At 44.9% G+C, this 25,697-nt stretch overlaps 2 protein-coding genes across 2 annotated transcripts; both read left to right on the top strand.

Annotated features, from left to right (window-relative positions):
- Positions 1-1,816: 1,816 nt before the first annotated feature.
- Positions 1,817-12,536, top strand: LOC307013643 (uncharacterized protein). The gene is made up of 3 exons (XM_079641106.1): positions 1,817-10,710; positions 11,754-11,906; positions 12,354-12,536. Exon 1 carries the CDS (start codon positions 8,490-8,492, stop codon positions 10,449-10,451), a length of 1,962 nt encoding a protein of 653 aa, XP_079497232.1. The 5' UTR covers positions 1,817-8,489; the 3' UTR covers positions 10,452-10,710; positions 11,754-11,906; positions 12,354-12,536.
- A 1,068-nt stretch (positions 12,537-13,604) lies between these two features.
- LOC307045973 (general transcription factor II-I repeat domain-containing protein 2-like) lies at positions 13,605-16,275 on the top strand. The gene is made up of 2 exons (XM_079692056.1): positions 13,605-15,526; positions 15,650-16,275. Exon 1 carries the CDS (start codon positions 13,658-13,660, stop codon positions 14,762-14,764), a length of 1,107 nt encoding a protein of 368 aa, XP_079548182.1. The 5' UTR covers positions 13,605-13,657; the 3' UTR covers positions 14,765-15,526; positions 15,650-16,275.
- Positions 16,276-25,697: the final 9,422 nt, after the last annotated feature.

The raw sequence follows: 25,697 nt of genomic DNA, 5'->3' as shown, positions 1-25,697 counted from the left end.
ACGGACATCCCAGTTTCCAGGGCTTTCCTCTGAGAGCCGCTGGAAGTTTTCCTGCCCGTGGCTTCGGACCGTCAGAGGACAGCTCCTCCGCCTGACTCAGACGAACCCATGCAGTTGGGTAGGACCAGGCTTTCTTTGGAGGAGAGGCAGCGCCTCCTTCGGGAGGGTTGCTGCTTCTACTGTGGCCAGTCGGATCACCAACTCCTCTCATGTCTGGGAAAAGACCGAGCTCACCAGCCAAAAGGAGGGCGCTGGAGAGCAAGCTTCCCACAGATTACCCTCCTCGACCTGTTACTCAGGTAAACATTTTTATTAATAATCAGGCCATTGACCAGGGAGTGCTTATAGACTCAGGGACTGACGAAAGTCTTATGGACTGGGGCATAGTCAAACAGCTAAAAAAAAATACTGTTCCTCTATCTCGCCCTATTAACGCCAGTGCCTTAGACGGTTTTCTTTTGTTCACTGTTACCCACTGCACTGAGCCTATTTGGATCACTGTCAATAAGGACCATACAGAAGTTATGCAGTTTCACATTTTCAAATCTGCTCAGCATCCGATTATTTTGGGTTTTCCGTGGTTAAAGATTCACAACCCACACATTGACTGGCGCAAGGAAAATTAAGGAGTGGGGAGAGGATTGTATTAACAGGTGTAAACATTCACGCTCTGTTAATGCACCAACAGACCCTGATAGGATCATTATAGATCACCTTGACTATCCTGATCTACAGAAAATACCTCCTTGTTACCACGATTTAAGGGAAGCCTTTAACAAATCGAAAGCCATGTCACTACCTCCTCACCGATCTCTTGATTGCCCCATTGATCTCCTACCGGGGGCTCCTATTCCCAAGGGAAGACTGTATTCAATCTCAAGGCCCGAGAGAGCGGCAATGGATGAGTAGATTTCCTCTTCTCTCAAATCAGGGAATATCCGACCTTCATCTTCCCCAGCTGGAGCGTTGTTTTTCTTCGTAGGGAAAAAAACACGGTTCTCTGAGACCCTGCATAGTCCTCTTAATGACATTACGGTTAGGGTTCAATGTTAGGTTCCAACATTTCGATTCGAACGGCATCATTTAGAAAGGTGAATTTCGGTTCCGCTTTTCGATGCCTGAGGAAATGTTTCTCGCCGCTCTCCGTAGCCTACTGTATGACTGCGGCAGGCGGGAAATGTAGCGTTGTACCTGCACTTCCTACAGCGTAACCTGGGACCAGGGCCGGCCCGTCGCACTGCCGTTATAGATGTTCGCCTAGGGCGCCAGATCTGTGGAGGCGCTGCGCTGACAGCTCTGGGAGAAAAAAAATGTTTTGACCGTTGGTGCTCATCCTAATTTTTGGCCTTGATGTAACAACGTTCATAATTAAGTAAATGTAACACCCTTTTCATCCTGGTTACACTTTTCATTTGCCCTGTACGATGGGCGCTGTAAGTGATCAAAATGGGGGATGTTGGCTTATCTGGCACCCGCAGCTCACAGCCAAAGTGCGAGTGAACGTGGGAGCGAGCGAGGGTGCGCCGGTATGCGCTGTTGTTATTAGCATCTGGTGCTAGCTGCTCTAATGGATATTAGAAGAAGATGTTTCTACAATAATGTGGAGGGAGAGTCCTCTCCAGTCAGACTGAGAGGCTGATAACAACAGCTCAGTGAGGTAAAGGACTCTCGAGTGTTTAGATAGTTCACTTTAGTCTAAGTTATCTCAGTGGGTCTCAAACGTTTTGATCACAATGTATGTAATCACATATTTCCAAGGCACTCCTTTATAATTATTGGGATGAAACAGGTTTGAAATCATTCCAATGTATAATATAGCAAAGTAAACCAGATATATCGTTTTAAACTGGAGATAAAAAAATATGCATAAATAAAATGGTAAGATATGAATGAACAACAAAAATAAAATACGTTACATGTATTTGCAGTGCATGACATTAAGGATTAGCTTAGATGGCCCTGAGCCCAATAGAGATTGCCCTGAAAAATGCGTGCGGACGAAATGCCACGAAGGGTTTGGGGGGCCTCCCCCTAGAACATTTAGATTTTTGCAGGTCTTAGATGCTGTCTGGTGCATTCTCTGGACTGAATTATAAGATGAACCAGCACAATATTATATTGTACAATTTCAATTTTATTCTTCATTTCACTTGTTTGTTTGTTCTTGTTTGTGTTTGTTCGCTTGCATGCAAATGGCAAATGCCTTCATCAGATGTAAAGAAGTAGAAAACATTACATTCAGTTCTAACTGCCAAAACAAACATTATTTACACTATTATCTACTGTAAATTGGTCGAACGAATGCCTCCTCATCCGGAAGCTGACCGAGCAGACCCGAGCAGCAGTCGAGAGGAGCCGAGCGCATCCGCGAAGCATACAAAATGGCGACGTCAGAGTTCCCGTTGGCCGGCAAATCTAAATCTCTTTGGTCACAATAATTTCCCTTTAGCACAATACCGCTTCAGTTGCGCCACTTATGTGACAGACAAGAAGAGTATGTGACAGACAAGAATAGTCAATTCTAATGTCAAACACTTAATGTGGAGAAAGAGATGTCCTGTATGGGTTGATTGTGCGTTGATCTGTTGGTAATGCCTCGGGTTTCCGGTGGGCATGTAAACAAATGCATAATGCTGCGCTATACTTTGTGGCCTCACCCAGTTGCATAGCGACACTTATTGTTTAGGTGTCTTTTAATAAGCAGGTAGTCCTATCATTAGCTAGAACTAGCTAGATCTGATCAATATGGACATAAACGCGAGTGAAGTCTAATCTGACGGGAGAGAGAGATCAGCTGCTGCTGACGAGTCGACACGCAGCACTGCATGATCACATGCAGCGGTGAGCGGACAAAACACACACTTCACGTTAGAATATCACACGTAGCTATTTTAATTACCTCTCAAACTACCTAAACTAGTTGCACTCGTTTCTACACGGACCACTATTGCGGTAAGCATGTTGTAACTTCCGGTTGTTGTTGTCATCTCCGGGTATCCCGTGTGCCTGTTATGTTGCTGATAGCTTGTTATCTTAACTTAATCAATCGTTTTAAAACTCTTGATCACGGCAACTTCCTGACGTTGTAATCACACGTTACTACAGCTTAAGCACTCACAAACTCTCCTTCTCTTAGCGACTGTAACTCCACAGTTGCCTACACTCTTTTCGGGTTTGCTAACGGTAGCTACTTTAGCTTGATAGCTAGCCATGGCTCTTTCCCCACCCTCGGGTGCTATTTCCTGCTCTAACTGTCTCATGTTTGGTTACTCCCCTACCTCCTTTACTGGTACCGATACATGTGTTAAATGTAGTATAGTTGTTAGGTTGGAGGCGGGAATCATAGCCATAGAAGCCCGGCTCCGCATCTTAGAAAATAACTCAGCTACAGTAAAGCCCATGTTAGCCGGTGCGGACCGGCAAAAGGTAGCTCCTCTTAGCCGTCCCCCGGCAACTCCCGAGCAGCAGGGAGAATGGGTGACTGTTCAGAAGGGGCATAACGCGAAACCCGCAGGTCCCCACCAACCCGTTCACGTATCTAACAGATATTCCCCACTCAGCGAGACACCCGCTGAGAAGCCAACTCTGGTTATTGGTAGCTCTATTATGAGACACGTGAATTTAGAGACCGAAGCGTCCACAGTCACATGCATTCCGGGGACCAGAGCGGGCGACGTTGAGGCGCATCTTAGACTGCTGGCTAAAAATAAACGTAAATACAGTAGGATTGTTATTCACGTCGGTGGTAATGATGTTCGTTTACGCCAATCAGAATGCCACAAACTTAATGTGGCGTCGGTGTGTAGTTATGCTAAAACAATGTCGGACACCGTAATCTTCTCTGGTCCCCTCCCCAATCTGATCAATGATGACATGTATAGCCGCATGTCATCATTTCAGCGCTGGTTGTCTTGGTGGTGCCCAGCAAACAATGTGGGCTTCGTGAATAATTGGACAGCCTTCTGGGGAAAACCTGGTCTGATTAAGAGAGACGGCATTCATCCTACTTTGGAAGGTGCAAATCTCATTTCGGCAAACATTTCAGGGCTCTGTGGACTTAATCCATGACAAACTGGAGTTGAGACCAGGAGGCAGAGTCGCAGTCTTACACGCTTCTCTGCGCTCTCTCCTAGGCAGTCATCCATAGGAATCCCGACCCCAATAAAATACCCAATATTAACGGTGTGTGTGTCTGCCCAAGGACAATTTAAGGTAAAAACTAATAAAGGTGTCATACATAATAACCTAATAAAAGTAAATGTAACAACTACTACAGTGCAACAAAACAGGAAGATTAAATGTGGTCTCTTAAACATAAGATCTCTAGCATCTAAAGCAATACTGGTAAATGATTTAATATCAGATTATAATATTGATATATGCTGTCTCACTGAAACTTGGTTGAGACATGAAGAATATGTCAGCATAAAGGAGGCCACTCCACCCAGCCATATCAATACTCATATTGCCCGAGGCACGGGCCGAGGAGGTGGAGTTGCAGCATTCTTTGACTCAAGTTTACTTATCAATACAAACAAAAACAAAACAAAAATTAAATTATACCTCCTTTGAAAGCCTCATTTTCAGTCTTACGCATCCGACCTGGAAAACTTTGCAGCCAATCTTATTTGTTACAGTGTACCATGCACCAGGTCCTTATTCAGAATTCTTATCAGAATTCTCTGAGTTTTTATCAGCTTTGGTACTTAAAACAGATAAAGTAATTATCGTAGGTGACTTTAATATTCATGTTGACGATGATAAAAATAGCCTTACTGTTGCATTTAACTCTATATTAGATTCTGTTGGTTTCTGTCAGAGTGTAAATAAACCAACCCACTGCTATAATCACACTCTTGACCTTGTTCTGACTTATGGTATTGAAATTGAGCAACTATTAGTCGAACCTCATAATCCTGCTTTATCCGACCATTTCTTAGTAACTTTTGAAGTACTGTTACTAGACTACAAAGCATGAGCCAAAAGCTCCTGCAGCAGAAACCTATCTGTTAGTGCTATAGCCAAATTTAAGGAAGAGATTCCACCAATACTTCACTCGATAGCATGTCTGCATGTAGGGGAGGAAACTTATACAAAATGTACACCACCCCAAATTGATCATGTTGTTGATAGTGCTACAGATGCGCTGCGAATAAAATTAGACTCTGTTGCTCCTTTGAAAAAGAAGAAAATAAAACAACATAGATTAGCTCCATGGCATAATGCCGAAACCCGCAAAATAAAAGTCGAGACAACTTGAAAGGATATGGCGTTCCACTAAACTTGAAGAATCTCGTTTAATTTGGCATATTACTCTCAATGAATATAAGAAAGCACTGCGTAAAGCGAGAGCAGCATACTACTCTTCATTAATAGATGAGAATAAGAATAATGCAAGATTTCTTTTCAGCACTGTAGCCAGGCTGAGAGCCACAGCTCGACTGAGCCTTCTATTCCCATAGCACTCAGTAGTAATGATTTTATGTGCTTTTTTAACGATAAAATTGTTATTCTTAGAAACAAAATCAATGACCTCTTGCCTTTGACCAGTATAGTGTTATCAACAGCTCCCGGAAACGTAAGTTCTAATAATATTACACTAGATAGCAAACTAGAATGCTTTTCAGCCATAAACCTTGAACAATTAAATTCAATGATTCTCTCTTCTAAACCATCAACGTGTATCTAAGACCCGATTCCAACTAAGCTGTTAAAAGAAGTTTTTCCATTAATTAGCACTTCTTTATTAAATATTATGAATATGTCTTTATTATCAGGCTATGTTCCAAAATCATTCAAAGTAGCAGTGATAAAACCGCTTCTTAAAAAGCACAACCTCGATCCAGAGGTTTTAGCCAACTATAGACCTATTTCTAATCTTCCGTTCCTCTCAAAAATTCTTGAGAAAGCAGTCGCAAAACAGCTGTGTGATTACTTAAGAAACTATGATTTATTTGAAGATTTTCAGTCTGGCTTTAGAACACAACATAGCACAGAGACAGCTCTGGTTAAAGTCACAAATGACATTCTAATAGCCTCTGACAAGGGACTTGTCTCTATTCTTGTCTTGCTCGATCTTAGTGCTGCATTTGATACTATCGACCATGATATCCTATTGCAAAGACTAGAGCACTTAGTTGGCATACAGGGAACTGCTTTAGGCTGGTTTAGGTCCTATCTATCTGAACGCTCTCAGTTTGTACGTGTCAACGATGAATCTTCCATGCAAACCAAAGTTAGCCATGGAGTATCACAGGGCTCAGTGCTTGGACCTATTTTGTTCACCCTATATATGCTTCCGTTAGGCAATATTATAAGGAATCATTCTGTAAACTTTCATTGTTATGCGGATGATACTCAACTATATTTATCAATCAAGCCTGATGAAATTAATCATCTAAATAAAATTCAAGACTGCCTCAAGGACTTAAAAACGTGGATGACCTTAATTTTTTAAGTTATTGTACTTGGCCCGAAGAATCTACGAAACAAATTATCTAAAGATATATTAACTATGGATGGCATTAATTTGGCCTCCAGTGAGACTGTAAGGAATCTTGGTGTTATATTTGATCAGGATTTATCCTTTAACACCCACATAAAATCAATTTCAAGGACCGCCTACTTCCATCTACGTAACATTGCAAAAATCAGGCATATCTTGCCTCAAAACGATGCAGAGAAACTAGTCCATGCATTTGTTACTTCAAGGCTGGATTATTGTAACTCCTTATTATCAGGGTGTACCAAGAAGTCAGTCAAGTCGCTTCAGCTGATTCAAAATGCTGCAGCTCGTGTACTAACCAGAGTTAGGAAAAGGGACCACATTACTCCTGTTCTGGCTGCCTTACACTGGCTCCCTATAGAACACAGGATAGAATTTAAAATTCTTCTTCTCGCCTACAAAGCCCTTAATGGGCAGGTGCCATCTTACCTTAAAGAACTCATTATACCCTATTGTCCTACTAGGGCATTGCGTTCCAAGAATGCAGGGTTGTTGGTTGTTCCTAGAGTCTCTAAAAGTACAATGGGAGCCAGAGCCTTTTCTTATCAAGCTCCACTTTTGTGGAATCAGCTTCTAGTTTGTGTTCGGACGGCAGACACCCTATCCGTTTTTAAGAGTGCGCTTAAGACCTTCCTTTTTGATAAAGCTTATAGTTAGGGCTGATTAGATTCAGCCCCTAGTTTTGCTGATATAGGCTTAGTTTTGTCGGGGGACATCTTACTTCTTCCTTCTCTCTGTCTATACCTGTGTACTCTCATGTTCCGATTAACCCAGCTTCCCCAAATTTCTTTCTTTTTGGTGTCTATATACGCCGGGATCCGGAGTCATGGATGATCCTGCGGTCCTGTGTCATGGATTGCGAGTCCTGGATCTTGAGTCGTGGCTGTGGTCCTGGATCATAAGTCCTGGATGGATATCCTCGTGGATTCATCTTCCTATTATACACACATGCATTTCCAAACATTTGGACTACCTATGTTGCAAATGTATTATCTTTTCAATTTACACACGGCATCTATTGCACGTCTGTCCGTCCTGGGAGAGGGATCCCTCCTCTGTTGCTCTCCCTGAGGTTTCTCCCATTTTTCCCTTTAAACTGTGGGGTTTTCTCTGGAAGTTTTTCCTTGTACGATGTGAGGGTCTAAGGACAGAGGGTGTCGTATTGTCATACTGATATTCTGTACAAACTGTGAAGTCCACTGAGACAAATGTAACATTTGTGATATTGGGCTATATAAATAAACATTGATTGATTGATTGATAGTTATAGATATGTTTAGTTTTACTGTCGGGTCACTCATTACTGGATCCGCGAGCTGCTGGCATAATAGATTGCCCGATCGGGCAACAGGCAGGTGAGGCTTCATTGCCCGAGCTAAATACTAGATGGCCCCGGGCCATCGGGCAGCCCTTAATGTCGAGCCCTGATTTGTTATTGGCTATGGTAGGTTATTGGTTATGTTCACATACTTATTTAATTATTAAAATGTAAACCGATCTTTTTCATATGGGTGTTTAGAGTTGTACCCCCTAGATCTAGTCTCTAGTAATTCTGCTTAAAGTGCACCAGATTGAAGCATTTTACTTTAAAATCTTCTGTCACGATTCTCATGTTATGTCACGTTTATAGTTTTGTAGGTTTGGGTGTTTTTGCTGTTTTCCATGTCATGTTTTCCTTTGGGTTATTGTCTGGTCCTTTTCCCTGTGTTTTCCTCTTGTCATTAGTTTCCCTGGTGTGTCTAATGGTCTGATTATGTTCACCTGTGTCTTGTTGTGTGATTGAGTCTTGTGTGTATTTAAGTTCTGGGTTGTCTGTCTGTCTTGGTCGGTTCGTCTTGTTCCCTGACTAGTTCTGCGGTGAGTGTTCTGTTTTGTCATTGTATATATATACACCATAGCCTTGAAATAAAGGAAGTTTCAGTTTATATCTGCATTTGGGTCCTGCTTGTTTCTCAAACCGTGACAGTACGAACCGACCCGAAATATGGGCCCAGCAGATCCTTTCGAGCAAGAGATATTGGAGTTAACCGTTGCTTTGGCTGTCTGCTCTAGTCGATGGTTGGCAGCGTCCAGGGGTCAGCAGCGAGAGGCTGGTCGGGCTGAGGCACACCAGAGGGCAATGGAGAAACCAGGTTTAGTTAAATTCTTACCTGGCTGGATTTTGGACTTCCTCTCAGTGTGTCATTCCCGGCCTGCTAGCCGCAGGCATGCTAGCTCCATGTCTCCCAATTCCCAACCTGGCACCATACGCCTTGGTGGGTTCCGGCTGAAGTCAACCCCTGCTTCTGCCCCAGTTCCTGCTCCTGTCCAGGAGTCATATTCTGGAACTCGTCTGGCTTATGGAGGTCCACGGAGTATTCAGGCGGCTGCTAAGAGGAGGAGTCGCAAGGCCAAGCTAGCAGCTCAAGCCCCAAGAGCCATGGTTCCGGCTCCAGAACCGGACCTTACAGCCATGTTTCCGGCTCCAGAACCGGACCTTACAGCCATGTTTCCGGCTCCAGAACCGGACCTTACAGCCATGTTTCCGGCCCCAGAACCGGACCTTACAGCCATGTTTCCGGCTCCAGAACCGGACCTTACAGCCATGTTTCCGGCTCCAGAACCGGACCTTACAGCCATGTTTCCGGCCCCAGAACCGGACCTTACAGCCATGGTCCCGGCTTCAGTGCCGGCTCCAGTAACCATGGCCCCGACTCCGGCTCCTCGTCACCTGCTGACTCATCGGCCGACGCCAGCTCCTCGAGTCCTGTCGGCGTACCGGCCGACTCCAGCACCTCGTCTCCGGTTGGCTGTCTGTCCGACGCCAGCTCCCCGAGTCCTGTCGGCGTACCGGCCGACTCCAGCACCTCGTCTCCGGTTGGCTGTCCGTCCGACGCCAGCTCCCCGAGTCCTGTCGGCGTACCGGCCGACTCCAGCACCTCGTCTCCGGTTGGCTGTCCGTCCGACGCCAGCTCCCCGTGTCCTGATGGCTGTCCGTCCGACGCCAGCTCCCCGTGTCCTGTCAGCATACCGGCCGACTCCAGCACCTCGTCTCCGGTTGGCTGTCCGTCCGACGCCAGCTCCCCGTGTCCTGATGGCTGTCCGTCCGACGCCAACTCCATGTCTTGTCACGTTGGAGGTCCCACAGACTACTCTTCTGCCGAGGGCCCTGCCAACCCCATGTCCTGTGCCGTTGGAGGTCCCGCAGACTACTCTTCTGCCGGGGGTCCTGCCAACTCCATGTCTTGTCAAGTTGGAGGTCCTGCAGACTACTCTTCTGCCGGGGGTCCTGCCAACTCCATGTTTGGTCCCGTTGGAGGTCCCGCAGACTACTCTTCTGCCAGGGGTCCTGCCAACCCCATGTCCTGAGCCGTTGGAGGTCCCGCACGCTGCTCTCCTGCCGGGGGTCCTGCCAGCCCCATGTCCTGAGCCGTTGGAGGTCCCGCGGACTGCTCTTCTGCCGGGGGTCCTGCCAACTCCATGTCTTGCCACGTTGGAGGTCCCGCCGACTACTCTTCCGCTGGGGGTCCTGCCAACTCCATGTCCTGTCGCGTTGGGGATTCCGCCGACTGCTCTCCTGCCGGGGGTCCTGCCAGTCCTGTGTCCTCTTCCATGGCGGATCTTGCCGACACCGGCTCCTGACCGGCCTCCGGAGCTGTCTGGTCTTCACCCCTCCTCGGACTCTGCCTTGCCCCCGGGCCGTCCGCCCGAGATTCCCTCCATGGACTCTGCCTTGCTCCCGGGCCGTCCGCCCGAATTCCCCTTCTTGAACTCTGCCTTGCCCCCGGGCCGTCCGCCCGAATTCCCCTTTTTTGAACTCTACCTTGCCCCCGGGCCGTTCGCCCTCCACCCGTCCTCCAGACCCCCTCCACCCACCCTGCTGGATTTTTGTTTTTTTGGGACGTCTGGAATCCGTCCCTTGAGGTGGGGGTTATGTCACGATTCTCATGTTATGTCACGTTTATAGTTTTGTAGGTTTGGGTGTTTTTGCTGTTTTCCATGTCATGTTTTCCTTTGGGTTATTGTCTTGTCCTTTTCCCTGTGTTTTCCTCTTGTCATTAGTTTCCCTGGTGTGTCTAATGGTCTGATTATGTTCACCTGGGCCCCTGTGTTTTCTCCTCCCTCCTCACCTGTGTCTTGTTGTGTGATTGAGTCTTGTGTGTATTTAAGTTCTGGGTTGTCTGTCTGTCTTGGTCGGTTCGTCTTGTTCCCTGACTAGTTCTGCGGTGAGTGTTCTGTTTTGTCATTGTATATATACACCATAGCCTTGAAATAAAGGAAGTTTCAGTTTATATCTGCATTTGGGTCCTGCTTGTTTCTCAAACTGTGACATCTTCCCAGTATGCCTGAGGAGGCAGATATGCTTGTTTTTCTCAACAAGAACTGTTTTTAAATGGGGGGGGGGGGTTTCCTTTAAAAGTTGGACTGTTGCACTGTTGTAGCTTCAGTGGTTCTCAGGTTACAGTTACATAGCTGTGAATATTACTGTAAACTAACCTGTGTAAAAGTTTCTCGAATAAATGTAATTTGTTTGGTGGAAGAAGCGTGTATCATTTTTTTTACCCTGCCCCTCAAATAATCGGAATTGAGAACCGTTAAGAACCGGAATCGAAAAGTAGAATCAGAATCAGAATCGTGGAAATTCAAACGATACCCACTCCTAATTACGGTAAAGAACCGCTATCCTCTGCCACTCATGTCCTCTGCTTTCGAACTACTTCAGACTGCCAAGATATTCACTAAGTTGGATTTAAGAAATGCGTATCACTTGGTTAGAATAAGGAAGGGGGATGAGTGGAAGACAGGATTCAACACTCAAAGTGGCCACTGTGAGTATCTTGTAATGCCTTTTGGACTGTGTAATGCACCGGCTGTGTTTCAGGGTTTTATGAATGAGGTTTTGCGGGAGTTTTTGAATGTTTCTGTGTATCTCGATGACATTTTGATTTTCTCACCAGACACTAAGTCCCATGTTAACCATGTCCGTCAGGTTCTGCAGAAACTGCTTGAGAATCATTTATATGTCAAGGCAGACAAATGTGAGTTCCATGCAGAAATTGTGTCTTTCTTAGGATACATAATATCTCCTAACCAGATACAAATGGATCCTGCCAAAGTCAGTGCAGTTTCCGATTGGCCAACACCAGACTCCAGGAAAAAGGTTAAACAGTTCCTGGGGTTTGCAAACTTCTACAGAAAGTTTATAAGAAACTTCAGTTCTGTTGCTGCTCCTCTGCATGTTCTGACTTCTCCTAAGGTTCCTTTCAAGTGGACTCCCCAGGCTGACATCACTTTCCAGCGCCTCAGGGAAAGGTTCAACACAGCTCCTATACTCACCATTCCGGATCCCCAGCGCCAGTTTGCGGTCGAGGTCGATGCTTCCAATGAGGGAATTGGATACACCCACGTGCCTTCCTGTCGCGTAAGTTGACGACTGCAGAGAAGAATTATGATGTGGGGAATAAAGAACTGTTAGCTGTGAAAGCTGCTCTTGAGGAATGGAGACATTGGCTGGGGGGGGGCAGAGCAGCCGTTCTTAGTCTGGACAGACCATAAGAACCTGGAGTACATTAGAAATGCTAAACGCCTCAACTCCCGCCAGGCCAGATGGACTCTATTTTTCAGGAGGTTCAATTTCACCCTCTCTTTTCGCCCCGGTTCCCAGAATCAAAAGCCTGATGCCTTGTCTCGCCTTTTCGACCGAGAACCCCTTGTTGTAGAGCCCAAGACCATCCTTCCCTTAAACCGTATGGTCGGAGCTTTTTGCTGGCAAATAGAATCGGACGTTAAGCAGGCTAATATGTTGAACCCGGCACCTAGCGAGTGTCCAAATAACCTGCTCTTTGTTCCTGTGTCTCTCCACTCCAAGGTCATCCACTGGGCCCACATGTCTGTGCTCTCGTGCCACCCTGGAGTTCAAAGGACTATCTGCAGGATTAAGCAGCGTTTCTGGTGGCCAGCCATGAAGAAGGATGTGCAGGAGTACATAGCGGCTTGTCCGGTGTGTGCTTGCAATAAAACCTCGTCCCAGGTCAATATGGGTTTGCTCCAATTCAAGCCTACTTTATGCTTCTGAAATGTATTGAAAGTGAGCCATTTTTTGTTGCATCTTTTTGGACCCTTTTTTGTCACCTCGTAAGAGTGTTTTTCTTTTGTGGAAGAAATAAAGTATATTTATTATACTTTACCTCTGGCTCCCAGGTCGTGCATTTGATTCCTTACCTTTTGAGTATCCAAGTTCGGGACAATTACAGTGTCATCTGCATACATTTGGATGTTTGTGTCAGGACATACAGATGGTAAATCATTTATATAGAGCAAAAATAGTAATGGTCCCAGGATTGAACCTTGTGGGACCCCTGTCGAAAGATGAAGGTCAGCAGATTCATGATTTTGAACTCTCACATACTGAGATTGGTTAAACAAATATGTTTCTAACCATTTAAGAGTTTGTGAAGAAAAGATAAAACTGAAAAACTTAGATATGAGTATTTTATGATTAACCTCCTAAGCCCGGTCCCCCCGCTACCAGGGGGAAAAACGCGTCACTGCAGGAGACAGCGTCTGGGGGCTTCTTAATATTTAAAAACCTATGAATGTCTTATACTCAAATAACAGGAAAAAACTCAGCAACCTGACAATATGAGCCATTTTACCGAAACAAAACACAAGTCTCACAAGAAGCGTTAGCATTAGCCCTTAGTGAAAACAGGCTGATGCTACTTCCGGTGCTAACTAGCAAAAACGATCTTTAAAACTTATGTTCTGCACAAACTACATATCATCTGAAAGCTGATATTCCACAGATTATTTTGATATAAGTATCATCACTGTATGACACGAACTCACTGAGCTAGCAGCCAGAACGGAGCAAGAAAACATTGTTCTAAACCAGACGTGTCAAACTCAAGGCCCGCGGGCCAAATGTGGCCCGCCACGTCATTTTATGTGGCCCGCGAGAGCTTAATTACATTACATTGCATTTTTTATTTATTTCTTAATTTTTTTTAATTTTTCTTAATTTTTTTTTTTTTCTTAATAGGTCTGATTGTCTAAAAATAAATAAGTCAAATGCGTGCCGTGACCAAAAACTACATTTCCCACAATACATGCTGATTATGTTACCCGCGAAGTGACGGCATCCCGCCACTAGACTGCAGTGTTTCCACATCGATGCGATTTTCCCAACAAGTGGAATTGAGAAATACAAATAATGATCCCAAAATGTCCAGGAAGAGAAAAATTGATGCAGATGGAAGGGTGTTTCAAGAAAGATGGGAAGGCGAATACATGTTTGTGCTTCAAGGAGAAAAACCGGTATGTCTTTTGTGTTATGAGGCGGTGGCGGTTGTCAAAGAGTACAATCTACGTCGGCATTTTGAGACCAAACACGGTGGTAAGTATGCCAAATTTAGCCATCAAGAAAAACAACAAATTGCCCAAGAATTAAAAGGCAAACTGCGATCGCAGCAGAATGTGTTCGCGAAAGCCACAACCAAAAACAACGCGGCAGTGAAAGCTAGCTTTGTTGTGGCTGAAGAAATCGCCCGCGCTTCAAAGTCTTTTTCAGAGGGAGCGTTTTTGAAGCAGTGCATGCTGAAGGTCTGTGAGCAGGTGTGTCCCGACCAGATACAGACTTTTAAAAATGTCAGTTTATCAAGAAACACCATCGCGGACCGAGTTAAGGAACTAGCAGGAAACCTGGCAACACAGCTGGCCGAAGAGACACGCAGCTACATAGCTTTTTCATTAGCTGTTGATGAAAGCACAGACAACACGGATACAGCGCAGCTATCTATTTTTATTAGAGGCGTGAAGTCGGACCTCTCTGTCACTGAGGAGCTGTTGGATGTGGCTACCATGCATGGGACCACAACGGGACGGGACATTTTTGATGCGGTGGAGAAGTCCGTCAGTAAAAACGCATTGCCCTGGGAAAACTTGGTGGGATTAACTACAGACGGTGCACCTGCAATGTGTGGAAGAAAAGTGGGCTTGGTTGGACTAATGAAGGAGAAAATGCAAGAAAGTAACTGTCGCACGCCTCTGATAACGTATCATTGCATTATCCATCAAGAAGCTTTGTGCGGGAAGGTGCTGGGGATGGATGATATAGTGACCACGGTCATGAAGACAGTGAACTTCATTCGGGCGCGTGGCCTGAATCATCGTCAGTTCCAGCTGTTCTTGCAGGAGATGGGCTCGGAGCACGGAGACGTGCCGTACCATACAGAAGTAAGGTGGCTGAGTAGGAGCAAAGTCCTCAAACGATTTTTTTGAGCTTAGGGAAGACATTGCTCTTTTCATGCAGAGTAAAGGAAAACCCTTGTCTGAACTGTCAGATCCAAACTGGCTGTGTGACTTTGCTATGTTGTGTGACATAACCGAACATCTCGCCCAACTGAATCAGAAGCTGCAGGGACGCAAACAAGTCATCACGCAGATGTCCGACACGATCACGGCTTTCCAGCGTAAACTTGACCTATGGATGTGCCAAGTGAAACAGGACAATCTTGCCCACTTTCCTGTTTCTCAGAGCATCTCAGCCTCATGTCCCGGTACTTTCTCATGTGCTCAGTTAGCTACCAAACTGAGCCTGTTGATGAATGAGTTTGATCGGCGATTCTCTGACTTCAGACCACAGCACTCTGGATTTGCCATCTTTGCTAGTCCTTTCACCACCGACGTGTGCACTGCACCCCAACAACTTCAGATGGAGTTAATAGAGCTTCAAAGCGATAGTGGCCTGAGAGCAAAGTTCCAGGATGTTACAATCCAGGACTTTTACCGTCTACTGCCCCCTGCTTTCATGCCACAGCTTCGACTTCATGCTGCCCGTGTTCTGTCTATGTTTGGGAGCACCTATCTGTGCGAACAGATGTTTTCAATAATGAATCTAAACAAAAACAAGCACAGATCACGCATCACTGACGACAACCTCCACGCTGTTCTACGGATTGCTACAGCACAGGACCTAAAACCAGACATTGACACACTGTCCACGGAAAAACGGTGTCAGACATCTGGTCAGAAAACACATTGGTAAGCATTTGAAAAAACCTAATAATATATAATAAAATGCAATTCAACCAAGAAGAACAATAGTTAAACTATGTGCAATGTAATGATTGTGTTTGCATTTTGTTTTGTGTTTGTTATTTACAGAACATGATCAATGGATGAGGATGGTGGAGAGGGGATCCACATGGTGTGTTCAAGGACAGGCAGCATCTCCTCATCAAAAACTAACCTAAAAACTTGACCAATATAGTTGTGGACTGAGACAACCCTTATTTTGTTATTTTGAGTTTATTACATATACTACTTTATATGTGTAGCAATGTATTTAGTGTTTGCAGGTTTTATGTGTTTCTGCAAACAAATGTTTACTGTAATCAAACCATCTCTCATGAGTTGGATGTATGCCCCCTGCAAGGCTGTGTGCAGCCATTTGTTTTTGTAAAATGCTACATCTGTCACACATGTTCTTAGCAGCTCACAATTGTTGGTTTTACAGTTATTTGTTATTTCAAGTTGTGAACAAAGTTAATGTCATAACTTGTGTTTGATGTTATTTTTCTTTATTCACTTGGATAGTTTGATCGTTGATTGATGGAGTAATATGGGTTTCATAACCTGACAAATTAAAAGGATTTATGTTATAATAACAGAGCAACAAGCAAACATATTTTTTACATCTATGCAAATATATATGTAATATTTGTAACTTGAATAAGTAATAAATTCAGTTATTTAACATTAAGGAGTAGTTACATTTATTTTACATTGCATTTAGTTACATCTGGCCCTTTGAGGGCAACGATTATGCTGATGTGGCCCTCGGTGAAAATGAGTTTGACACCCCTGTTCTAAACCATAACAATAATTATGTCTTACCGTTGCTGTTTTGTGATCAAAAGTCGTGTTCAAGGAAATAAAAACGCTGCTCAAGGTTAATCCAATGTCTCCTAGTCGCTTTAGAATTGTTGCTGATAATCCATCATTACATTCATGGCCGCAGAGTAGGTATAAAGTTTTGCAGTCCGGGGCTCCGGCTGTCTCATGTGCTGTTTACGCAAGCCTCTCTCTCCTTGACGTAAGTGTTTAGCGGGATTTACTAACTCCCCCTCGATTCTATTGGCTCTAAAGTTTCAAAAAAGGTGTCAACCCCCCAAAAGTTGATATAATATGCAGTATGAATAATGCCAGCAGCGGCACCTTTACACATAGTAGGGGTGGGCGATACCACAAAATCTGGATTCGATCCGATACCAAGTATTTCAGGGCCAGTATCGCCGATACCGATATCGATACCGATACTTTTTAAAATGAAAAGCGTCTTAGGTACTTTCATATAGGGGAGAGCTGCATGACATGATTTTTTTAGCTGAAAGCATCATAAATAGACTACATTTTCATGAATAAAGACAGGACAGTTTTTATAGACAAATAAACGTTTTACTTTTGCAAATTTATGGTGCAAACATGAAAAATAACAATACAAAGTGGCCAGAGTAGCGAACTGTCTTCTTGCACACATCACAGTTCGCTAAGTTTAAATTGCCAGTTGTGAAATTGCTCCACACAACGCTTTCTCTCAGCCATCATGCGTGTGTGTATGTTGCACTCGCGAGTCGCTGGCTGCTGTCAGTCAGCTTGATAATCGGCGTTCAGGCAGGGAGCGCGCTGCGCGTGCGCGAGCCTCGAGGAGAAGAGAAGAAAAGAGCGCATATACTTGTGTTCGTCTGCACATAGTTTTTTGAAGAAATTGACGAGTAGAGGAGACGGAAAAAAAAGTATAAAAGTATCGATCCTATTGGCTCTAGTATCGATATTTTGAAACGTAACGTAATATCGGAAATATCGATATTTTGGGATCGATCCGCCCACCCCTAACGCATAGCGCAGCTGCACATCTGCACCTCCCCCGCACAGCGCTGACTCTTCGTCAGAAGATGAGGATGTACTTCGGCCACAATCAGACCCTGATTATGAACTTCAGGAAAGGTATGTACTCTCTCTGTTTATATCTATTAGTTGTGTATTTGGTGTAATCTATAGTAATTCCACACTCTAAAATACAAAATGGATGCCGCTTTGTTGATGTAGCGTTATCGTTCCGTGAGAAACTAAAACAATGGGAACATTGTGTTGGTGAACGTATAAATAGATTAATTGTACTTCGTGACTATAACACGGCAGTATATAAATAAAGCTGTATTGTATATCAAACCAGTCTATATATATACTGTTATTTCACACACGCCAATTGGATGCTGTTTTGTAGTTCTACATACATTGACTATTAGCAGCTTATAAATAAAGCTGTATTGTATATCAGTCTATATATATGTGTGTATACTGTCATTTCACACACGCTAAATGGAGGAATTATTTCTGATTTGAGTTACATTTTTGAAAGAATAAGCCAGTGAAGTAATCAAAGTAATTGTTTTTTCCACATTTGTTTTCACAGTGATGAGGACGAGTATCAACATCTGCCTCATCCGAGCTACGACGTAAATCAGATCAGCATACAGTTGCCCCAGAGCCATCCACATCCAAGCTACGCCGCCGGACGTCTGCACCAGTATTAACTCAGCCTCCCTCTGCATCTTCTGATTCAGTGGACAGACTGTCAGGAGGAAAGTGAAACGGGCTGGTGTGTGGCAGACTAAGATTGTTACCGTTCCTGATGCTGTGTTGGACTACAACAGAAGCATGGGCTGCATGGATGCATCTGATGCTTTGATTGGGTACTACAGCGTTCACCACAAAACCATGAAATGGTACAAGACTTTTTTTTACCATTTTCTGGACATTGCAGTGGTGAACAGCTTCCTTCTCCACAAGGAGCTGCACAAGATGAGGGGTGACCCCGGCAGGATGAAGCCACACACCCAGAAGTCATTCAGGGAGCAGCTTGCTGCAGACATGAGGGGTGAAGTCCCTGCAGCACCACCACCACTAACCCCCCCATCATCACTCGTATGCATTCCCAAGTATTATGGGGAAGATGCCACCGCGCTCAGGAGGTGTTCTGATGCTGGCAACAAAACGGTGAAGACCTATCTACTGCACTAAGTGCCTGGTGCCTCAATTAAAAAACACTAAACACATTCAGGTTGTGTACATTTTTTCTTTTTTGCCAGTGTTTACAAGAAAAATGCTTGTGGCGTTATTTCGGTTTTAGTGTAGTTTTTTAGTGTGTTATTTTTGAAATAAATCTGCTCCTGTTGGAGACAAATTGATCCTATGTTTCCTAATTTTTCATTGTGTAAGTAAACCTTCCTAGAAGTGTTAGTTGGGTGATAAACATGTAAGGACTGTGGCAAAGTCCACACACAGACACACACACACCATTTACATAAAAAAAGAAATGTAATTTAAAAAATGTTTTTACATTTTTTTTTTTTTATAAAAACTCTTGTATTTGGATGGAATGATTACCTATAGTGATAATGCAATTATTTGTACAGTATGGTACCTGAAAAAGGTCAAATGGCACTGATGGTATCCAAATGTGCCAAAATGTGCCCAAAGGTCAGTCCGCTTATATGTCCGCTTATATGTTATAGTTTGAATTCCTAAAGCTTTTAGTCTACCATACCATCATTCAAGGGTGTGTTTTTTTTAGGCGGAGGTAAGAATTTACCTTTTATTAATATGTTCCATCTCAATTTACTCTGACACAGAAACATCTATATTGATTCTGACACTTCTCCATTCAACTCACAGATATAACCTTGCTTTGATAAACTAAATTATTCATATAACCCTTTTAGAAGTTAAGTTATAGTCATTTGTTTTGGGCATAGCATTTTCGAGCCTGAAACCTGAAAAACAGGCTCAGGGCTTACTAGGTTAACAGTGTCGAAAGCCTTTTTTAGGTAGAGAAACACAGCTCGTACAACACCACCTTTATCCATCTTTGATTTGATTTGTTCTGTGAAAAAACAGTTGGCGGTCTCTGAGTATTTTGCCCTAAAGCCAAATTGCATTGGATGCAGAGAAAATGTACTAGTGTTTAAATGGTCAATGATTTGCTCAGACACAAGTTTTTCAGCAACCTGACACTGTAGGAAGGATGCAAATTGGCCTGTAGTTACAGGAAGACATGAGGTCTCCACTTTTAAATATTGGGATAACTATAGCCGGCTTCCAAACACTTGGAAACATTCCCTGACTGAAGGAGAGGTTAATAATTTTGGCAATAGGATTAGAAAGTGTTGTGCTGAGATCTTTTAGCATAACCATGTCCATGCCAAGTATATCCTTTGTTCTCGATGGTTTAAGTGATCCAATAGCTTTTATAACTTCAGATTCAGTGATATTTCTTATGCTGAAAGCCAGCTCAATTGTATTAACATAACAAAAATGTGTGCAGTCAGGGGAGAAACACTGTGCAATGGTTGTCAACAGAATCAATGAAGTAGTGGTATAAACTTCAGCTATGTCAGCTGGATTGTTTATAAGCTTTCCATTGACTTTAAGTTCAAGCTGATTTCTTTCCTTATATTTATTTTCAGTGAATAGTTTTAACTGTTTCCAGATCATTTTAGAATTACCCCCTGCCTTGTCTATTACAGTCAAGAACATTTACCCAAGGGACAGTGTTTTTCTTATTTTTCTGCTTGAATTTGCAATTGAAATCTCCGATAGTGCTCTCTAGTGTTTTTGAGAACATTTTACTGTCATCTTTGTGGTCTATTCCCAGCAATAGATCATCCCATTTAATATGTTGAACAGCATTTATAAAGGTCTCATATTTGTTTTTGAGAATTCCAAAATAATAATTTTTCCTGAATGAAGGGCTAAATCGCCTCTGTTAGGTTCCTGGCGATTATTAGATGTATTGCTTGCCTCAAAGGGATAAGGTGTTCAAAAAAATTCATTCACAAGTGAATACATTCAAGAGGAATGTACTTTACATTATGGATATCATATAATAAAGGCCAAGGTAATTGGTAATAGCAATGTATTTAACTAAACTTAAGGTTGATATTTAAACAAAAGGTTCAGCAGCATTTTTGTGAAATTGAATATATCGGACCCAGCTTACAAGTGAATGTTATTTAACCCAAAGCACTTCCACTGCTTACTGTGCAGATGCGATACTGTTTTAGTCAGAGACGAATAATGCTTATATAAATGTTAAAATGACTCTGAAAATTCTTTTTTTGCCTAAACAATGGTATAACATACGGAGCCCCGAAATGTCAATGGAAAAAAATCTCGATACGCACAATATACTTTCTCGTGCGAACGAGGTAGGAAATGGAGCACACAGGAGACAACCGTTTAATTTCAGACTGTTATGTTTATTTGGGGAAATGGCAATGCATACATTATTTGAGATATATTTCAAACTCTGACTTCATTTTAAGGACATTTCGGCCATGGGTGTAGAGCTAGCTTCTGGTTTTGGGCATGCTGCCTGTGCATAACTCCCCAATGGTAATCTTTAGATGGATTTAGGAACTTCCCCTCGATTCTATTGGCTCTAACAGTTACAAAGAGGTGTTGTTTTTGGTGTATATCTGTCATGTATGTGTTTCTTGGCTGTGTTTTGACACCACCTTGTGGTGGTTGGTTGACACTGCTGTTTGCAAACGGTTAAACTGGATGGATAGCTAGCTCAGTGCTAGTGAGACCCTTATAGGTGTCATTCACCCAAATCGACTAATGGGTTCCAGAGATACGGCAAATACACCCAAATGTACTCAGAGGTGAACCCGCATGGACTTTTTTTTTCTAAACCTCTCTCAAAAGGTCAAATTTCACTTGTTTTGCATCAATCTTGATACAGGGTACTTATTATATGTTATAGTTTGGATTCCTAAAGGCTACTATCCCATCATTCAAGGGTGGTTTTCACTATAAGTAATGTTTTTTCTTTAGACGGAAACTATAATTTACATGTTCAATCTGAATTTACTTTAAAATAAAAAAATCTATATTGATTCTGACACTTCTACAGCCAACTCACATTGCTTTGAGAAAAAATATTATGAATTTACCCCTTTTTAGTAGTGAAGATATAGCCATTTGTTCTGGGCCAGTCATTTTTCGAGCCTGAGGCCTGAAAAACGGGCTCAGGCCTTAACAGGTTAAGCACCGGATTCGCAAAACAGGAGAGTCTGTAAACCAGTCTGCTTTGATCTATGAATTAATGTCTGTGACTCTCACAGTATCTGCGCGCAGAGAGTTGTGCCTTTTACGCACCACCTTCACTGTGTTTACCTTCATTAGAACAGTTGAATAGAGATCGAGGCTGCTATGTTTTAACCACACACACACACATTGAACTGCCCGATTATTCCCCCTATTACTCGTTTTATGAAGGAGATGTCCGGTCACCAGGGCACATGATGTGTTTGTGCTCTGCTCAGCTCCGCTCTGTGTGTGTGTGTTCGGTGTATGTGTGCGTCCAACACCGGCATTTGTTTTCAAATTACCGTGAACAGTAATTTACACACATCGGGCTAACTCCATAGGTATATGTGTATTCACAAGTGAAAGAAGTTCATTTAATCTTAATCTCGATGTACTGCTTAGTCCTGTCGGAGTGCACCGGAACGGAAGACACTATCATATCTTCTGAAAATAAATGCCCACGCACATACACACTAGGGATGTTAAGATTCACCAATTCGCATTGGTGCACCGGCATAAACGTTCAAGATGCGAGTGCACATCGGCTAGAGTTTGGGTTGAACTCGCAATGATTGTAGCGTCTTTGCATCGGTAAAGTATTTTCCTTCATATAACATCCTCTCAGCACTCAGCAGAGACGATCTTTGATCTTTGCTTCGCACTCCACACTCACTTCCCAGAGTCTCAGCTATCAACAAACATGGAAGTCGAGGAGAAAGAGAAACACAGCGCACCGAAAAATACCTACAAATCAAACGTTTGGCAACACTTCGGATTCTTCAAGACAGACGGACAACTTGAAAAATCACTCGCAAATTGTAAACGATGTCTTGCCACTACTTGCCAAGTAGTAGGAGGAACTTAGCGACGCACATAAAGAGGTGACATGGGGTCTGTGGCTGAAAAGAAAAACCTGAAAGTTAGACATATGAGTTAAAGGACACCTATCATGCTATATTTAAATGATATATTGTAGGGCCATACCTATACAAGGTATATTTATACGTTTCTGTTTTCCTCTCTGAAGAACCAGCACCTTACCGTGGTAGAGAGGTTTGTTTGCCCTGATGAACCTGGGGGCTGTGTTGTCTGGAACCTTGTGTTCCTGGTAGGGTCTCCCATGGCAAATTGGTCTCAGGCAAGGGGCCAGACTAAGATTGGTTCAAAAGACCTCATGAAAGACGACACACGAAGTGAGGATACCCGGCCCGGAGGAAGCCCGGGGTCCCCTTCTGGAGCCAGGCCCAGAAGGAGGACTCGTCGGCGAGCGTCTGGTGGCCGGGCTTGCCACGGAGCCCGGCCGGGCACAGCCCGAAAAGGCGACGTGGGCAACACCTCCGCTTCTCCGTCCCGCGGGCCCACCACCTACGGGAAACAGCGATGGGGTCGGGTGCGCTGCCAGAAGGGTGGCAGTGAAGGCAGAGGGTCTCGACGGACCAGACCCGGGCGACAGAAGCTGGCTTTGGGGACGTGGAACGTCACCTCTCTGGGGGGGAAGGAGTCGGAGCTTGTGCGGGAGGTGGAGCGTTACCAGTTGGATCTGGTTGGGCTCACCTCTACGCACAGCGTCGGCTCTGGAACCTTACTTCTGGATAGGGGTTGGACTCTATTCTTCTCCGGAGTTGCTCAAGGTGTGAGGCGCCGGGCGGGTGTGGGGATACTCACAAGTCCCCGGTTGGGTGCTTCGTTGTTGGAGTCTACCCCAGTGGACGAGAGGGTTGCCTCCCTACGCCTGCGGGTTATGGGGGGGAAAACTCTGACTGTTGTGTGTGCTTATGCACCCAACAGCAGTTCAGAGTATACGGCCTTCTTGGAGACCCTGGAAAGAGTCCTGTATGGGGCTCCTGAAGGGGACTCTTTAATCTTGCTGGGAGACTTCAACGCACATGTGGGCAATGATGGAGACACTTGGAGGGGAGTGATTGGGAGGAACGGCCCCCCTGATCTGAACCGGAGTGGTGGTTTGTTACTGGACTTCTGTGCTAGTCATGGATTGGCCATAACAAACACCATGTTCGAACATAAGGATGCTCATAAGTGTACGTGGTACCAGAGCAACCTAGGCAGAAGGTCCATGATCGATTTGGTTATCGTATCATCGGACCTGAGGCCGTATGTTTTGGAGACTCGGGTAAAGAGAGGGGTGGAGTTGTCAACTGATCACCATCTGGTGGTGAGTTGGGTCGAGTGGCGGGGGAAGCCTCTGGATAGACCTGGTAAGCCCAAACGTGTAGTTCGGGTGAACTGGGAACGTCTGGAGGAGGCCCAAGTTCAGGAGGCCTTCAACTCACACCTCCGGCGGAGCTTTTCGGGCATTCCTGTGGAGGTTGGGGACATTGAACCAGAGTGGTCGGTGTTCAAAGCCTCTATTGCCGAAGCCGCGGCGGGGAGCTGTGGTCTCAAGGTCCTAGGTGCCTCAAGGGGCGGTAACCCTCGAACCTCCTGGTGGACACCGGTGGTCAGGGAAGCCGTCCGACTGAAGAAGGAGGCCTTCAGGGATTTGTTATCCCGGGGGACTCCCGAGGCAGTTGCAAGGTACCGACAGGCCCGAAGGGCCTCAGCCGTGGCCGAGGCAAAGCAGCGGGTGTGGGAGAAGTTCGGAGAAGACATGGAAAAAGACTTTCGGGCGGCACCAAAGTTGTTCTGGAAAACTGTCCGACACCTCAGGAGGGGGAAGCAGGGAACCATCCAAGCTGTGTACAGTAAGGATGGGACGTTGTTGACCTCAACTGATGGAGTGTTAGGGCGTTGGAAGGAGCACTTTGAGGAACTCCTGAACCCGACAACTCCGCCCTCTATGTTAGAGGCAGAGCTGGAGTATGAAGGGGGATCGACACCAATCTCCCGGGGGGAGGTCACTGAGGTCGTCAAACAACTTCACAGTGGCAAAGCCCCGGGGGTGGATGAGATCCGCCCAGAAATGCTGAAGGCTCTGGGTGTTGAGGGACTGTCATGGTTGACACGTCTCATCAACGTTGCGTGGAAGTCGGAAACAGTACCGAAGGAGTGGCAGACCGGAGTGGTGGTTCCCCTTTTCAAAAAGGGGGATCAGAGGGTGTGTGCCAATTACCGAGGCATCACACTACTCAGCATCCCCGGGAAAGTTTACTCTAAGGTACTCGAAAGGAGGGTCAGGCCGATTGTCGAACCTCAGATTGAGGAGGAACAATGCGGATTCCGTCCTGGTCGTGGAACGACGGATCAGCTTTTTACTCTCGCAAGGATCCTGGAGGGTGCCTGGGAGTATGCTTATCCAGTCTACATGTGTTTTGTAGACTTGGAGAAGGCATATGACCGGGTTCCCAGGGAGTCACTGTGGGAGATGCTGCGGGAGTATGGGGTGAGGGGGTCTCTACTCAGGGCCATCCAATCTCTGTACTCCCAAAGCGAGAGCTGTGTCCGGGTCCTCGGCAGTAAGTCGGACCCATTTCAGGTGAGGGTTGGCCTCCGCCAGGGCTGCGCTTTGTCACCAATCCTGTTTGTAATATACATGGATCGGATTTCGAGGCGTAGTCGTGGGGGAGGGGGTCTGCAGTTCGGTGGACTAAGGATTGCACCACTGCTTTTTGCAGATGATGTGGTTCTGATGGCTTCATCGGTCTGCGACCTTCAGCACTCACTGGATCGGTTCGCAACCGAGTGTGAAGCGGCTGGGATGAGGATCAGCACCTCCAAATCTGAGGCCATGGTTCTCAGCAGGAAACCGATGGACTGTCCACTCCAAGTAGGGAATGAGTCCTTACCCCAAGTGAAGGAGTTCAAGTATCTCAGGGTCTTGTTCTCGAGTGAGGGAACAATGGAGCGTGAGATGGGTCGGAGAATCGGAGCAGCGGGAGCGGTACTGCAGTCTCTTTACCGCACCGTTGTGACGAAAAGGGAGCTGAGCCAGAAGGCAAAGCTCTCTGTCTACCGGGCCATTTTCGTTCCTACCCTCACCTATGGTCATGAAGGATGGGTCATGACCGAAAGAACGAGATCGCGGGTACAAGCGGCCGAGATGGGTTTTCTCCGCAGGGTGGCTGGTGTCTCCCTTAGGGATAAGGTGAGAAGTTCGGTC

This window comes from Notothenia rossii (assembly GCF_949606895.1).
Source record: "Notothenia rossii genome assembly, chromosome: 7".
NCBI classification, from domain to species: Eukaryota; Metazoa; Chordata; class Actinopteri; order Perciformes; family Nototheniidae; genus Notothenia; species Notothenia rossii.
The sequence above is the reverse complement of the archived record's forward strand: the minus strand, read 5'-3'. Positions and strand labels throughout refer to the sequence as shown.